Genomic DNA, 16779 nt, shown 5'->3' on the forward strand with positions numbered 1-16779 from the left:
ACAGGAATAATAACTCCCAGCCTCCCTGCCCCCATGAGGGTTGCTGGGATAGTTAATGACATAATGGAAGGGAAAGCCCTTTGAGAATGTGTCAAGGGAGACACAAACAGAAACCATCTTTATTAATAATAGATGTCTGGGGTGTTGCACTGCCTGCCCACGTTCAGCACTTCTGGGGAAGGCTGTGCAGGAGATGCTCAGTTTCATTTGCTGCAGCAGCTAGTGTGGTGTATGGAGGTATATGGGTGGTGACAGGGTGTGAGCCCTGCCCCCCAGCCCCATTGCCAGCCAAGGCACTGTCTGCTCCTACAGAGCTCATCCCTGCTCTCATATCCCCAACAGTTCCTTTGTAGGTAATGCCTTGGAGTCACTCTGAGTTAGCTAAGAGAGCACTGTTGTTCCCCGGACAGGAAGCACCTTATCTGCCTTTCCTCCCCCTTTTCCAGTACAAGCTAAAAGCCTGTTTTTCCAACATAAACTGAGCAAGGATTTTTTTTTTTTTTTTCGCTCCAGTGCTGAAAAGTTTGGTAGTGTCTCCTGGTGAATAGTTAATTCAATTATCCAAATAAAATGATGGAACATTTGCTGAATTTACTACACGCTACCAAAGAGACCACACTAGCATAATCTTATGCAGAGCCCTAGGCTACAGCATAGGGGAGCAGACTGTTCATCTTGAAACAAGCAAATGAAATTGACTACCCTAGAGATCAATCAGGACATTAAACACTGTGATGAATGTGGAAGAATCCTTCAGTGTCTGAGATTTACGGGGCACCTTTCACCAAGCGCTCTAGGAGCCTCCTCAACATCAATTATGTCTCATAACTAGGTAGGCTCACCTCTGCCTCCACTGCATAAAGAAGGGACGTGGGGTTCTGGGACCTGGGTTTGCTAAATGTTGCAAAAGATAGCCAGTGTGCAGACCAGATCCAGATTCTAGTACAAAGACCCTTGCTTCCCTGAGCAAAGACTGGCTCAGAATTCAGGAATGTCGGGCTAGATGGGGACTCAGGGACTGGGGTCCAGAGTCAGTCATGTTCTTGGTGTTTCTGTTCCTTGTCCTTGCTGGGCCTTCTGCCTGGGGTGCAGTTCTTTGGTTATTTTGACAGCTCCCTCTGAACTTGGCTCAGCTGTCTCATCTTGCTCCTCTCCATGTCAGCCTGCCTCAGCCAGGCTGCATTCATTAGATATGTCCACCATGATCCCAGAGAGGACAGGATATGTAGTTGAGAGAATTTGGCCTAAGGTCTCCATTTACTAGTCATGAATCCTTGGGCAAGTGTTTTAAGGTCTGTAGGTGTTGGTTTTCTTACCTGGAGAGTGGGGACCACTACTACGCCTTTTGGGATTAGGAGGCGAGAATGAGGTAGTATATGTAAAGGGTTCAGCAGAGCATCCTGGACATAAAAAGCTCTCAAAAATAATTTTTGTCTCCATCTGCCTAAGTTGTTTGAGATCTGCCAACACATTTAAGCTTTAAGATTAAAGCTTAAAGACAGCTTGAAAGATCACCAAGTTCAATTTGCCATTTTACAGATGATGAAAATGAATCCCAAAAGAAGAACATGACCAGGATGCTTCTGAGGCAGTAACAAAACCAGGATAAGAACACAAGTGTCCCTATGACCAGCCCATTCAGTGTTCAGTCCTCCTGAACTTTTCCGTCCCCAATGTTCCCCACGCAACCCCACACTGGGAAAGAGAACAGCCCTCTGAGCTGGAGGTGAGCGCACAAATAGTAGCAAACCTGACAACCAGTTGTGGGAGGCAAAGACAGAAACCTAGACAAGTGAAGCCTCACCAGGACCTGACCACGCACCAATCCAGGTACCGTAGAAAGTAATTGCCAGCTAGCTTCCTTCCCAATAAATTCCTAATTCCATCTCTGTTCCATGCTTCTAATGACAAGCTCACTGTTTTGGGGCAATGTCAGCAGAAGAGTCCTGGAGAAGCTGGGAGACATTGGGAGGCAGCCTGCTGTGGTGGAAAGGGACTCTAGACCTGGAGTCCTGTTCAGATTCCACATTTCACTGAGTGTGCCTCTCTGGTTACCGCTCAGCCCATTTGTTCATCCACGAAGCAGGGATAACAATATCCATTTGGGGGATTGTTGTATTAGGGAAGGATAATAAAATGCACCTAGTAGATTCTTAATAAATAATATTTGCCACAAATTCTGGTGTGTTCTAGTTTCACCATTTGCTTTGTGACCGGAGAAATCACCTTCTGAGAGCCTGATTTCTTCACCCTTTCCACCTCTGATGGGGTAACTTACATGAAAGTGTTTTATAAACCAACAGTTATCAGCAACTCTTCTTCACTTGTGCTCTCCACAAAACATTTTTTAAAACCTAGGGCACTATTGGGGCGCCTGGGTGGCTTGGTTGGTTAAGCGTCTGACTTCGGCTCAGGTCATGATCTCACTGGCCGTGAGTTCAAGCCCCGTGTCGGGCTCTGTGCTGACAGCTCAGAGCCTGGAGCCTGTTTCAGATTCTGTGTCTCCCTCTCTCTGCCCCTCCCCTGTTCATGCCCTGTCTCTCTCTGTCTCAAAAAAAAGTTTAAAAAAAAGTTTAAAAAAAAAAAACCTAGGGCACTATGAAATTGTGGCAGTATATCACCCTATATGGGCTTTTTACAAGGTTATCAAACTTCCTTTAGCTCAGCAATAGCTAACCAAATCCATCTGTTGTAATCAAGTGTTTTTTGGGTTTCCCAGCCTTTTAAGCCCACTTTTATGTAGACCAAGACAAAAATCCCTCGTGAGAGCGTGAAATGCAACCAAGCTGATCATCCCTTTCAGAAAGATAGCAGAGAGCACTTATGGCTGGCGTTTTAAGCCCTCCAGCCCTGTATAGACACGCCCAGGCTCCACCGGCAGCATGGCTCCCACACTATCCCAGGAGGAAGAGCCCCCACTCTCTGCCAGCCTCGTCCACAGGACTGGACCCATTTCCACAGTCTCCAGGGACCCATTCTGTAACCAAAGAGCTTTCAGTCAAACCCATCTGGGGCAAAAGGCCAGAGGATTCCTGCAACAGCCTTCCAATCTCTTCCATCTTCTGCTCCATCTATCCTGAATATACCACCAGGTTAGATTATTTCCCTAGGTTAGATTATGGGACCCTCCTGAAAAAAATGTCAATTTTTTGCTAGGAGGGTGCTTAAGACTTGCTCAGGTGGCAAGGTCTCAGGAAGTCAGGTAGCATTTTGTGGAACATTCTTGATATACAGACATATTTATTAAAAAAAAATTTAAATGTTTATTCATTTTTGAGAGAGAGCACGAGCAGGGCAGGGGTGGGCAGAGAGGGAGGCACAGAATCTGAAGCAGGCTCCAGGCTCTGAGCTCTCAGCACAGAGCCTGATGGAGGGCTCAAATTCACGAACCACAAGATCATGACCTGAGCCAAAGTCAGAAACTTAACTGCTTAACTGATGGAGCCACCCAGGCGCCCCGATATACAGACATATTGCTTATATTCCTAAGAGAAGGCATAGCAGCCACCAGAGTTTTAGGGGGGGAAAAAAGTATGTAAGACAGGATTGGGAAAATTCTAGTGATTTTCCCTGCAAATCAGGAAAAGACCTCTATACCTTTCCCGGTACCATTCCTGGTCCAGCTCCTGAAATAGCAGTATTCCTTGAGGGCAAAGTTTGAGAACCACTGACTTATGAGGGAAAAGTCCAAATTCCTCAGTATATCAGTCAATGGCCTCCACAATCTGGCCTTAATTACCTATCAGCCTCAACCCCCTTCCTGACTCCCCGCTCCAATCCCAGTCTCCATCTCTGACCACTTCAAGCATCTATGTGAGCTCAGATCTGTTTCTACTTCTACCCCACATACTGATATCAAAGCCTCTACCCCAGAAAGAATGATGGGGCCGGCCCACTAAGGAAGCCCTCTCTGTATATGTTTATACTGTATGCTTTTCTAATCACTCATGGTAGCTGCAAAATCTTGGGGGGAAAGGCTGTGCCTCCAGAAGCCTGTATTCTTAGAACCCAGCAGGATGCTACTTCAGGGCAGTGGCTGGGCCAGACTCTTCTAGGTGTTTACTCCGTAGTCCCACACAGCAAAGCAGGTGGGCCAGGGAACCCAGCAGGGAATGTCCCCCCTCAGTACTGCTGAGAGAACTACACTAGGGAAAATGCTGGATTTCGTGCTTTCTCAACTACTGAAAAGCTGAGATCAGGCTTTCATTGGGTCTCAGTCCATAGAGTGAGGTAGTCATTTGCTTGATTTAGATGGCCTCAAGGACCTATTCAGCTCTTTGCTCACAGGGCTGGCTTTCAACATGTGTATTTCTGCTCTCTCAGGGATTGGCCAATCAGACCACCCAACTCCCAGGGGCTGTATGAGGTTAACCAAAGACTTCAAAAAACTAGGGAGAAAAGCAGAAAACACGCACACCCACACCCACACCCAAAGAAAGCTACCGCTAACATCTTTCCCCACACTGCTTCCAGCTGCTCTTCTGAGTCCTCAAGCCTGATATAGGGGCAGTCATTAGGAGCTGACAGCTTGGTGTCCAATAAAACACAGTATGAAAAGAACACACCAAATTGCACCTTCTGGCATATATTATAGTTTTAACAATTTGCCACCACCCTGCACAGCTGCTTTTTTAAGGTAAACTCTAAGTAGGCACTTAGAGGGGCTTCTGAGTTGAATAAAATCCTGCTGGAGAGACAAACCCAGAACACCATCTCTCCTCCCCAGCTAGGATCCTGAATGTGTGCCCAGCCCACCTGGCACTGGGTACTTAGTGCCCTTTACCTGAGGTTACTGTGCAGCAAGTCTCCCTGTTCCTTGGGTCGAGGTGAGGCAGAAACCCACACTGGTGAAACCATGGCTCTGAAGCCAGACTTCCTGGTTTCAAATCCTGGCTCTCATGTACAGGCTATCTGAATTTGGGCAAGTTACAGAACCTCGCTGTGCCTCAGCTTCCTCATCTGTAAAAATAGGGATAATAATAGCATTTATCCTACAGGGTGCTGTGAGGACTGAAGGTTTAATAAGTGTGAAGTGTTCCAGTGGCGCCTAGCATACAGTAAGTGCGTGGTACTTGATGCTATTATGGAGATGGGGTGTGGTGGTCATGACAGGAGGAAACCAAAGGAGAGAGAGACCAATCAGTTCCATTCTGAGGCTGGGAACCACACAGACGTGCCACCTGGGACTGGTCCTCCCTGAGCCAGCACACCCCAGACTAGGGGTCCCTCTCCACTTGTCCCCTGTGCATCTCTCCTATCCCCAAGGTACAGTGTCCAACAGGGTAAAGGGAGAGGGCCCTAAGCAAGGTTAACTCCCCTGGGAAGAGCCTCAAACCTGTGGTCTTGGACAAGTCTTCGTTTTCTTCACCACTTCTCTGTGCTTCAGTGCCCCATCTGAACAAGGGAGCTGAACCAGATGATCGCTCTCAGCCCTGACATTCTACAATGCTGTGTTTCATTTTATTGCCATCTTTTCATCCTATTAGGTTCAAGAAGGCTGAAATGCCAGAGGCATTTAACTTCTAAAAGTGTTTCATAGCAAGGGATTATGACACAAATCAGTTCGACTAGTTGGTTAGTTCAACTAGCCAAGCCCCAGGCTGGCCACATAAAGGGACTGTTTGACAACATCCGCCCCTCCCTCATGTACCACTGGTCACTTCCTATGCCCTCCCTGAGGTTTCCTCGTCCTGTTAACTACTACAACTTCTGCAGATCTGCTTCAGACACAGCTGTCTTCATTCTACTTGCCTGCTGGCTCCTGGCTTTTACAGGACTCCAGATAACTGCCTGTACCTTCCCACAGAATGGACCAAGCCTCACTAGCCTCTGTTCTTGGTCTCGCACTCATACTAGCTTCTAGCCCCTGTGGCACTCTTGATCTCAGCTGTGCCCTAGGGGGCAGAGTGAGAGTGCCAGAGGCAACCGCAAGTGTGGCCATCTCCCATGCCTGGCTGCCTCCTAAGAGAACCCAAAGGAAGCATCAGGAGGGCCAGAAAAAAGCCAAAGCAATCTCTGAGCAGGAATTTAAACATAATATCAAACTATCTGTTAACAAAAGAGGCCATATTGTGGCAAAGCAGCCCCTCCTTCTCCATTCCCCTCTTCTTTATAGACACAAGTTCCTCTATAAGCTGACAAAACTTTAAAATGAAATGGAAAATTAAATTTAACTTAAGCCAACTAAATATATTCAGTAGATTCAGGTTTATCAGATCTGCTTTTGTCATATTAGTTATGGTTTTCTGAAGACTGGAATATATTTAAGATAATATTCATGCTTTTTTAGCTGAATTTGCCAATCTAGTTCCCTTCTCTCAATAATCATATTAAGATGATTAGTCTGGTGGGAGCATTCGTTTTTATAATCTTGCATAAAACCCAGAGTCCTCCATGGACAAGACAGGCAAAGAAAAAATCAATTTTTACTCATTTTCTTCAGTTTTTTTTCTTTATGAAGCTAGGCATATTTCTGGTAGTAGTTTTAAAGCTGTGGAAATGTTTTATTATTATATATTTTATTACAGAATTAGAAAATTTCAAAAAGTAATTGTTTGGAACCACAAATAATTAAAAAGAAATATAATAACAGGCTCATGAAAAAGCATTCTGGCATCTGTGAGAATTTTTTCTTAAATTACGATATTTAGCTCTTCATACTTTTGATTATACTAGCCATGAATTTCTACTTCAACTGAATACTTTGACATATATTCCTTCTTGAAATATGGTAACTCATTTTTTCTTCAGCAGCTCAGTCATTTCAGGAACAACCTGCAAATTAAAAAAAATTAAAGTAATTAAGCAATTTGAGCCTTTAGTGCGCTACAGTCATAGCTCCTTAAGAAGTACACGGAGGCCAAAAGAAGCCACGCGCATCACTGCTGAGGCACGAGGTGCCCCTCCCCCACCCAACTCCCCCCTTGGGTGGCCTCCCTCCCATCTGTGGGAAGACTATACACGTTTGCAGGGAGAAACCACCCAGACACACGGCTGGCAGGACCACTGGCCCACGCACTGCCTAGGAACCTTTCTGACACAACCACAACCTTACAAAGGCACCACAGAAACAGGAGTCCAATTTTTCTTTTGTGAGGAGAGTAATGTGTATTTTTTACCTTCATGTTTTCTGGGCATTCTTCCTTCCCTTATTGTACTCTGGCCTTTCCTTCAAAGTCCATACCAAAGTCTCTTCCTTAGTCATGACTCTTGCTGGCCCCCCTAGCACTTGTTTTCTCCTTGTTCGTTTGCTCACTCATCTTTCCTTCCACAAACACTACAGTTGCTTCTTCAGCACGTTACTATCTTTCTGCACTTAAAAACAGGCTGCACGCTGAACATTCACTTTCACCATTCTTTATGAAAATAAAGGTTGTGCTAATGCCATGTCTGGTCAACAGACAAAATAAGAAACCACAGTGAAGGAAAACTGACGGAGTTGGCTCCCATTTTAAAATGGATTAATTACTAACCCTTAGTCTTGGCAGTTCAGGGGCTGCAACTGGAACTTTCAGTGTGAAGCTGCTTTCAGCCTGGACAAGAGGAGGCTGTGAGTGGGGACTGCAGGGGAGGGTCACACGGAGCCCACCTGAAAACTAGCCGAGCCACTTGTGTAAAACATCAATTACCCAGTCTTCCATGGGGCTGTCGACTGTCCTAGCTCAGAGAGATGCCAGTTGAACTCGCCACTGATGAATATAGCCTCTCAATTATTTAAGAGAGCTACATTTCCATTAGGTGGAAATAATGTGTTCGTACAAAATTTATTAAGGAAATTGTCGACATGTTGTTTCTTCCGAATGTCACTTTGTCTCCAGCCTGTTAAAAGGCCCATGTTTACCATGGAGCCAGCAGGCATTAGCTCAGGGGCAGCATTAGGTGCTGGCACCACTTGTCCCAGCTTTCCTCAGTGGAGAGACCATGAGCTTATGCCAGTCACACAGATGACATGCTAATAAACAAGCCTCACATGGGACCGACATGTTTCATGAAAAATAGGCTAGAGCCCAACAACTTCTTTTAAATGAAACATTTAACCTGAGTTAGAACACACAATTTTTAAAAACCTTACTGAACGTCTCCCTGCCACAAGACCCAAAATAGGGTTAAGAGGACTTTGTCCATCATCTATATCCTTTTTTATTAGATCAACCTCAGACTTTCCAGGCATACCACACAATGCCTTACTTAGGGAAAAGAAAATGCAAACTCCGGTTCACTGACTATCTTATAGCCTGAGCAAACTCAAAGATCCGGATTCTTATTTTTTTTTTTTTAATTTTTTTTTTTTCAACGTTCATTTATTTTTGGGACAGAGAGAGACAGAGCATGAACGGGGGAGGGGCAGAGAGAGAGGGAGACACAGAATCGGAAACAGGCTCCAGGCTCTGAGCCATCAGCCCAGAGCCTGACACGGGGCTCGAACTCACAGACCGCAAGATGGTGACCTGGCTGAAGTCGGACGCTTAACCGACTGTGCCACCCAGGCGCCCCCGGATTCTTATTTTTATTTTAGATATTGTAAAGGCAGCTCTCTATTCAGTAAGACTAAATGAAAATAAATTTACATTTAAAATAAGATATTCTGGGGTGCTTGGGTGGCTCAGTCGGTTAAGCATCCGACTTCATCTCAGGTCATGACCTCACAGTTCATGAGTTTGAGCGCCACGTCGGGCTCTGTGCTGACAGCTCAGAGTCTGGAGACTGCTTTGGATTCTGTGTCTCCTTCTCTCTCTGCCCCATTCCCACTTATGCTCTCTCTCTCTCTCTGTCTTAAAATATTTAAAAAAGAAAAGTAACAGCTGTTAACAAAGATGTGGAGAAACTAGAACATTTGCACACTGCTGAATGTAAAGTGGTGCAGCCACTAGAGAAAGCAGCTTGGAGATTCTTTGAAAAGCTAAACACAGAATTACCACATTATCCAGCAATTCAAAGGTATATACCCAAAGGAAATCAAGTGGGGACTTAGAACAGATATTTGTAGGCCTATAATCATTGTACTGGATTAGACAAAAGTTTCACATATATGACACCCTACCAAAGGACAAGCAATAAAAGAAAAAATAAACTGGACTTCAACAAAATGTAAACCTGTATGCATCAAAGGACACCGAGAAAGTGAAAAGACAGGAGCTCCCCTCTACTTGTTAGATGGGATGCTGCCTGATTCATGACTCATTTAATAAAGGCAGTAATAAAAATAAATAAGTAAATTGCAAGAGAAAAGAAAAGAAAAGAGAAGAAAGAAGGAGAGAGAAAAAAGGAAAAGTCAACCCACAGAATGGAAGAAAATATTTGCAAATCATATACCTAATAAAGAACTTGTATCCAGAATATATAAAGAACTCTTATAACTCAACTACAAAAAGACAAATAACACAACTTTAAAATGGGCAAAGGATTTGCACAGACATATCTCCAAAGAAAATACATTATAAATGGTCAATAAAGACATGAAGAAATGCTCATCATCATTAGCTATCAAGGAAATACAAATCAAGACCACAACAAGTTACCATTTCATACCCATTAGGAAGTCTATAACAAAAAAGATGGGATAGTAAGAAGTGTTAGTGAGTGTATGGAGAAATTGGAGCCTTCATATACATTATTGGTGGAAATGTAAAATGGGGCAGCCACTTTCGAAAACAATCTGACAGTTCTTCAAAATGCTAAAAATAGAGTTTTCAAGTGACCCATAAATTCCATTCCTAGATATATACCCAAACAAGATAAAAACATATATGTATGTATAAAAGCTTAAGTGCTCACAGTAGCATTTATTTTATTTTATTTTATATTTTTTAATTTTTTTTCAACGTTTATTTATTTTTGGGACAGAGAGAGACAGAGCATGAACGGGGGAGGGGCAGAGAGAGAGGGAGACACAGAATCGGAAACAGGCTCCAGGCTCTGAGCCATCAGCCCAGAGCCTGACGCGGGGCTCGAACTCACGGACCGCGAGATCGTGACCTGGCTGAAGTCGGACGCTTAACCGACTGCGCCACCCAGGCGCCCCTCAGGAAAGCTTTTAAAAACAACAACAACAACCAGTCAGGTGGTGTCCTGTGCTCTGTCGCTCTGACTCCGATTATAATATTTACCATTTATTGAACACCTATTATGTACCTATTATGAAAAGAAATACAAACAGGTAGGCTAATATTTAACCAAGACTGTACTAGGTACAGCATAATCTCATTTAACTTTCAATACAACCATGTAAGGTAGGTAGTATATTATTTATATTACTTTTGAGGAAGCTTACATTCAGAAAAATTAAGTAATTGGCCAAGATAATTTAACTAGTATGTGGCCAAGACAGAATCTGAATTAAAGCTCTTAACTACTGTACCATATTATTTTTCTTATATTAAGAAAAAAACAACTTGTCATCTCTAACTCATGATTACTGAAGGGTGAAATAAAACAATAAATATTAAAGAATAAATTTACATTTACATTTACTCCAGACATGAAGTTTGGTGGATACTGTATCACTTAGAGAATTATTAGTCACGCTATGTGTGATAGTTTGAAATTTAAAATTTTACACAGAAATTTAGTCTAAAAAAGTCCTTTTTACATAACTATTATTTGACTTATATTTTTTTAAGATTTTATTTTTTTAAGTAATCTCTACGCCTGACGTGGGGCTTGAACTTACAACCCTGAGATCAAGATCTGCATGCTCTCCCAATTGAGCTAGCCAGGCACCCCTGACTTACAGTATTTTCTTTAAAGTCTTAATCTGAAATAGATTATGCTCTCACTCACTCATATTTTGCATAATTGTACTTTTATGTATTGTTATACCTTTAAATATTTGATTTTTAAAAGACAGAGGGTGACCCTGAAGAGTATAGTCACTATACTACCTTGTCCACTCTTCGGTCAGAATTACTACAATATTCATCTATATTATACTCATTCTGATTTCAACTGACAAAACAATCTGATGGATACTGTCTAAGTTCCCAGAGTCTGCCAAAGGTGCAGTCCTTTTTACTGCCATTTATTAAAGAGCAGTAGTGGTGAACCACCTGGCAGCCCCTGATGAGATGGGGAGGCAGGGTGATGAGTGAAAGGATGGAATCAGGAGCCTTAGTTGTACCAAAAACTTGCAGAATAACTTCCCCAAATCACATCTCTTTGGGACATAGACAATTTAAAAAAGAACATGACTCATTTGTGTTATACATGTAGTAGCTAATGGGAAGCTGCAACTCAAGCAGTAATTTTTTTTTAAAGATTTTAAAGTCATTTCTATACCCAACATGGGGCTTGAACTTACAATCCCGAGATCAAGAGTCACATGCTCTACCAACCAAGCCAGCTAGGTGCCCCCCAAGCAATATTTTTGATATATTATAATCTAATCAGACTTCTTTTTAAAGGATTAACTTTCCTCCCTTTATATTAATTAAAGGTAACTATAACTGTGCTTCAGAACTTCGGAGCAGGATGAGATAATCACTAACTTAATATAATTCTAGCTAAAAGCAAATAAACGTTAGGTCTCAGTCCAAACACATTATCAAATGTAGGCTTCTTAAAACACCAAGAACAGCTTGAGAATCTCCAGTTGGAAATCGTCTAACTGAATGATTCTTGAGGTCCCTTTCCACTTCTACTATCCTAGGACTCTCAACAAGATACCTCAGCACACACACGCTCTCACTCGCTCACATACCTCTCTGTCTCTCTCTCATGTCAAACCTGGGAGCTCCCCTAAATGCAAGAAGCACAGTGTGTGTGATACCATTCCATCAGTAATTGCTACAAAGATGCTCCTGCCCCAAGGCAGGTGTCCACCGTATAAACATCAGAAATTTCCAACTAATACTTCATCCATTTATCAAGTAAGCCCTGTCTGTAGGTTGTAATATACAATACGCTAACAGAAAAACATAAACAAAACAACTTGCAAATTTATTAAAATATTCTCTTGAAGAAAAATAAAAGGCAAACTACAGTAGATGTCTGTTTGCAAATGTGTCAACACAATACATGGATAGGGTTCAGAAGTGTTTAATTTCATATTTTTTATTTAAAAGGTCTTTACCCCTCTACCCCTTCTCACTGGAGCTAAATGCTTGGTACTTGAACAAAGTTATCCTTGTACAGAGATACAAAAAATTTCTGTTTTTCACACTAACTTTTCCTCCAACTGGCATATCTTAGTGGTCAAATGACTGCCATTAATTACTGTTCTTACAGGGGCTCCTGGGTGGCTCAGTTGGTTAGGAATCAGACTCTTGATTTCAGCTCAAGTCATGATCTCATGGTTTGTGAGGTTGACCCCCACGTCGGGCTCTGCGCTTGGGACTCTCCCTCTTTCTCTGCCCTTCCCCTGTTCACCCACGCATGTGTGCGCTAGCTCTCTCTCTCTCTCTCTCAACATAATAAACTTAAAACTTATATATATTGTTCTTACACAGCTGGGCCAAGTAACAATTGCAGAAGAACTACCTAAATCCTAAATTATAGGACCCCAGGATCACTGAAGTGGGGCTGTACTCTTCCAGGGCAAGATACAGGCCCTTTGAGGGATGGGGTGGGGGGCGCTCCTGAGGTGAAGGATGCCCTATGAACACCTACTTCACAGTTTAGACGTGTTCTCAAAATACACTCATTAGTTTATCTGGATCATATACACTGTTAGTGGAGCCGTGGTAATGGGCCAATCCTCTTGCCAAGAGGACCACCCTGGCTCTATTCTCAGGCTGCAGCCTCTCTATTAAGGCCCGCGGTAGCTCACTGTAATTCTGTGCAAGGGGTTCCTCACTCTAGCAAACCGACTTCTCCCTGGGCTAGATGCTACTTTCAGAGCCTCAATGCCTGCATGAGTGCTTTCTGCACTTCTAGGCAACCTAGAAGTTTGTAGGCAGGCCCTGAGGGACAAAAAGCAGTTAGGCCATGCATGAGCTATCACCTTTAAATGTGGCCAAATGAGTATCAGGTGCACATCAATATCACTAAAGTAATTTCACTCATGGGTAGGGTAACTACAGGGGTGGTGGCAGGGTGGAAAGAACACTCAAAACAGTGAAGACTATGAAGAGTGGGAAATAAGTGTTCTCCCCTACATTTATCAGGTTAGGAAGGCCTTTAACTCTCAAGCAGAGCATACTTGTTGAGTCAGATAAAATGGACTTGAATGCCCCCTCTTTCCCTGAAAAGCTGTAGCATTGTTGGCAAATTTCTGAATGAGGGTATTTGATGTGAATTTCTTTAAGGTACCTGTCAAATATGATTCTAGGTTATAATTACCTGAATCACTTCACATTGTGTACTAACTATGCACACGAGATGCCAAAAGTCATGTGGATATTTTAAAGACAATATGGATTACCTCTTTTTTTTTTTTAAAGTTTATTTATTTTGAAAGCGAGAGCAAGCGGGGTAGGGGCAGAGAGAGAGACTGGAGAGAAAGAATCCCAAGCAGGCTCTGTACCACCAGCGCAGGGCCCTATGTGGGGCTCGAACCCAGGAACCATAAGATCATGATCTGAGCCGAAATCAGGATTTGGAAGCTTAACCCACTGAGCCAACCAGGCGCCCCCGTAAGAACAGTAATTAACGGCAGTCATTTGACCACTAAGATATACCAGTGGGAGGAAAAGTTAGTACGAAAAACAGAAATGGCCCCAATGGACTCCCTCTTAAAGGGAAAGTTATAACACTTTATATAAATGTCATGTATTTATCAGGACAACTTCACTTTAAGTAGCTCAAAACTGGTAAATGTATTGATATATAAAGACACACAATACACACACATACAAGATTTTCCTATAATAGCCTCTTTTCTACCAACTCTAAAAGGTTCTTGGATGACAAGCTAGGTAACAGCCACCTCTCTGATGGCCAGCTTACCTTAAATAAATCAGCGACTATTCCGTAATCTGCCACTTGAAAAATTGGAGCTTCTGGGTCTTTGTTAATAGCCACAATTGTCTGTGAAATAAAGAGTTTGGCCTTTATCAAGAAAACATATAGATTGATGGCTGTATTTTAACATTCCCAACAACAAATTTATATGGTTAAAAATGTCTACCAAATAAGATTAATCTGATTCATATTGTAAATTTATAAATTTCTGGGTTGGCACATAACAAAATTATCTCCCACTCCCCACTAGCCCATCACAGTATTTTAAAAGATTTTAAACCATTATTTTTCTAAGTTCTTCTCTGACTTATGGAAAGAAAATATTTTAGGAAGTAATAAATCAGAGGAGAGGATTCTGGGAAGATGGCAAAGTAGGAAGCATCAGCAATCTGTCTCCCCATCTAGACTGTTAACAACTGCACTGGCAGAATCTGTCTAATGTAACCATTTTGGAACTCTTGGAGCTTGCAACTTCCAGGGCATGGCTTGCAAAGTAAACTGCAGCGCTTTAGTGCAGTAACAGTCCCCACCCCCAGTGGCAAGCAGCTGTGCACATATTCCTGGAGCAGCTTGCACACAGCCTGCAGGAACAAGAGTGGGCAAAAAGAACTCTTGTCCCCCAACTACTGGGGGACCAGTGCTTTGGTTACTGACTGCTGTTTCTGATCAAAGAGATGCATACAAAGAGGAGGATGGCCATTGCTGTTGCACTTCCCCACTGTTGCAAGTCCCTCCCCTACTCTGGCTAAAGTTACCTCCAGGGGATTTAAAGCCTTAAAGCACTTCTTCTGCCTCCCTTCATTGTTCTCTTTTTCTCAGAAGCAACTGCTGATACAGGGAAAATTACAAATTGGCCACACATTCAGGCTGAGAAAGGACACAAAAAGACCTTAAGTTTATACCTCAGGTTAATCTTTGGCAAAGAGCCTACAACAATCAAAAAAGGACGATAAATAAAAACAAACAGCGGGGCGCCTGGGTGGCTCAGTCCATTAAGTGTCTGACTTCAGTTCAGGTCATGATCTCATGGTCCAGTCCGTGAGTTCAAGCCCCGCATCGGGCTCTGTGCTGACAGCTCAGAGCCTGGAGCCTGTTTTGGATTCTGTGTCTCCCTCTCTCTCTGACCCTCCCCCATTCATGCTCTGTCTCTCTCTGTCTCAAAAATAAATAAATGTTAAAAAAAAAATTTTTTTTTTAAAAAACAAACAGCAAACCCTGGGAAAGGAGGAGAATCTGATTAACAGGAATACCATATTATCAGATTTAAATATCCAGTTTTCAACAACAACAACAAAATCACAAGGCATACTAAGAAACAGGAAAAAAAAAATCAAGGAAAATTCCATTCAAAGGCAAAAGAAATAAAATAAAATCAGTAGAAATTGCCTATGAAAAAGATCCGGGGTGCCTGGGTAGCTTAGTCGTCTGGGTGTCAGACTTCAGCTTCGGTCGTGATCTCATGGTTGGTGAGTTCGAGCCCGGTGTCAGGCTCTGTACTGACAGCTTAGAGCCTGGAGCCTGCTTCAGATTCTGTGTCTCCCTCTCTCTCTCTCTGCTCCTCCCCCACTCATGCTCTGTCTCTCTCTCTCTAAAAAATAAATAAACATTTAAAAAAATTTTTTTAAAGAAAAAGATCCAAAGGCAGCCCTACCATAGAAAGACTTTAAAACAACCATTTTATTTTTTTTTAATTTTTTTTTTCAACATTTTTTATTTATTTTTGGGACAGAGAGAGACAGAGCATGAACGGGGGAGGGGCAGAGAGAGAGGGAGACACAGAATCGGAAACAGGCTCCAGGCTCCGAGCCATCAGCCCAGAGCCCGACGCGGGGCTCGAACTCACGGACAGCGAGATCGTGACCTGGCTGATGTCGGACGCTTAACCGACTGCGCCACCCAGGCGCCCCTAAAACAACCATTTTAAAGATGCTCAAAGAATCATAAAGATGTGGAGGAAGTCAAGCTAGCAATGTATGAACAAAATGGAAATATCAAAAAAGAGGCGAAATTTAAAGAGAAACCAAAAAGAAAATTCTGGAGATGTAAAATATAATAACTGAAATAGAAAATTCACTGGAGAGACTCAAACGCAGATCTGAACAAGCAGAAGACAGAATCAGCAAACCTGAAAGTAGGACAATGGAGGGGCGCCTGGGCGGCTCAGTCAATTAAGCATCCAACTTTGGCTCAGGTCATGATCTCGCAGTTTGTGGGTTTGAGCCCTGCATCGCGCTGTGCTGACAGCTCAGAGTCTGGAGCCTGCTTTGGATTCTGTGTCTCCCTCTCTCTCTGTCCCCTCCCCCACTTGCACTCTGTCTCTCTCTCTCAAAAACAAATAAACATTTAAAAAAAATTTTTAAAAAGAAAGTAGGACAATGAAAATTATCAAGTCCTTAGAATAGAAAGAAAAAGATTAAAGAAAAGTGAAGGGTCCTGTGGGCCAACAACAAGCAAACAAAAACATGTATTGTGGGAGACCCAGAAGAAAGAAAAAGAGGCAGAAACAATTGAAGAAACAGTGGCTGAAAACTTCCTAAATTTGATGAAGGACATTAATATAAACATCGAAGATGTTCAGCAAACTCCAAGAAAGATGAATTCAAAGAGACCCACACAAGACACATTATAGTCAAACTTTCAAAAGCCAAAGATAAAAACAGAATCTTGAAAACAGGGACATGAGACTCATTACATACAAGGGATCCTCAATATTGGCAGATTTCTCATCAGAAATATTGGAGACCAGAAGGCAGTGAGCTGATTGATATATTCAAAACGCTAAAAGAAAAAAATTGTTGACCCCAAATTTTATATCCATCAAAACTGTCCTTCCAATGACATTCTTTTTGCAGAAATTAAAAAAACCTATCCTAAAAGTCATAT

The 16779-nt window shown here is 42.6% G+C and overlaps 1 protein-coding gene across 2 annotated transcripts in view; it reads right to left on the bottom strand.

Moving 5' to 3' along the window:
- Positions 1–6478: 6478 nt before the first annotated feature.
- Positions 6479–16779, bottom strand: part of ETFA (electron transfer flavoprotein subunit alpha) — a 78445-nt gene continuing 68144 nt past the window's right edge. For both annotated transcript variants that reach the window (XM_047862785.1, XM_047862787.1), the window contains 2 exons: positions 13882–13962; positions 6479–6774 (listed from right to left, as the gene is read on the bottom strand). In XM_047862785.1, the coding sequence (XP_047718741.1) occupies positions 6736–6774; positions 13882–13962 (120 nt within the window). In that variant the 3' untranslated portion in view covers positions 6479–6735. The remainder of the gene's footprint in view (positions 6775–13881; positions 13963–16779) is intronic.

Source organism: Prionailurus viverrinus, chromosome B3 (assembly GCF_022837055.1).
Source record: "Prionailurus viverrinus isolate Anna chromosome B3, UM_Priviv_1.0, whole genome shotgun sequence".
NCBI classification, from domain to species: Eukaryota; Metazoa; Chordata; class Mammalia; order Carnivora; family Felidae; genus Prionailurus; species Prionailurus viverrinus.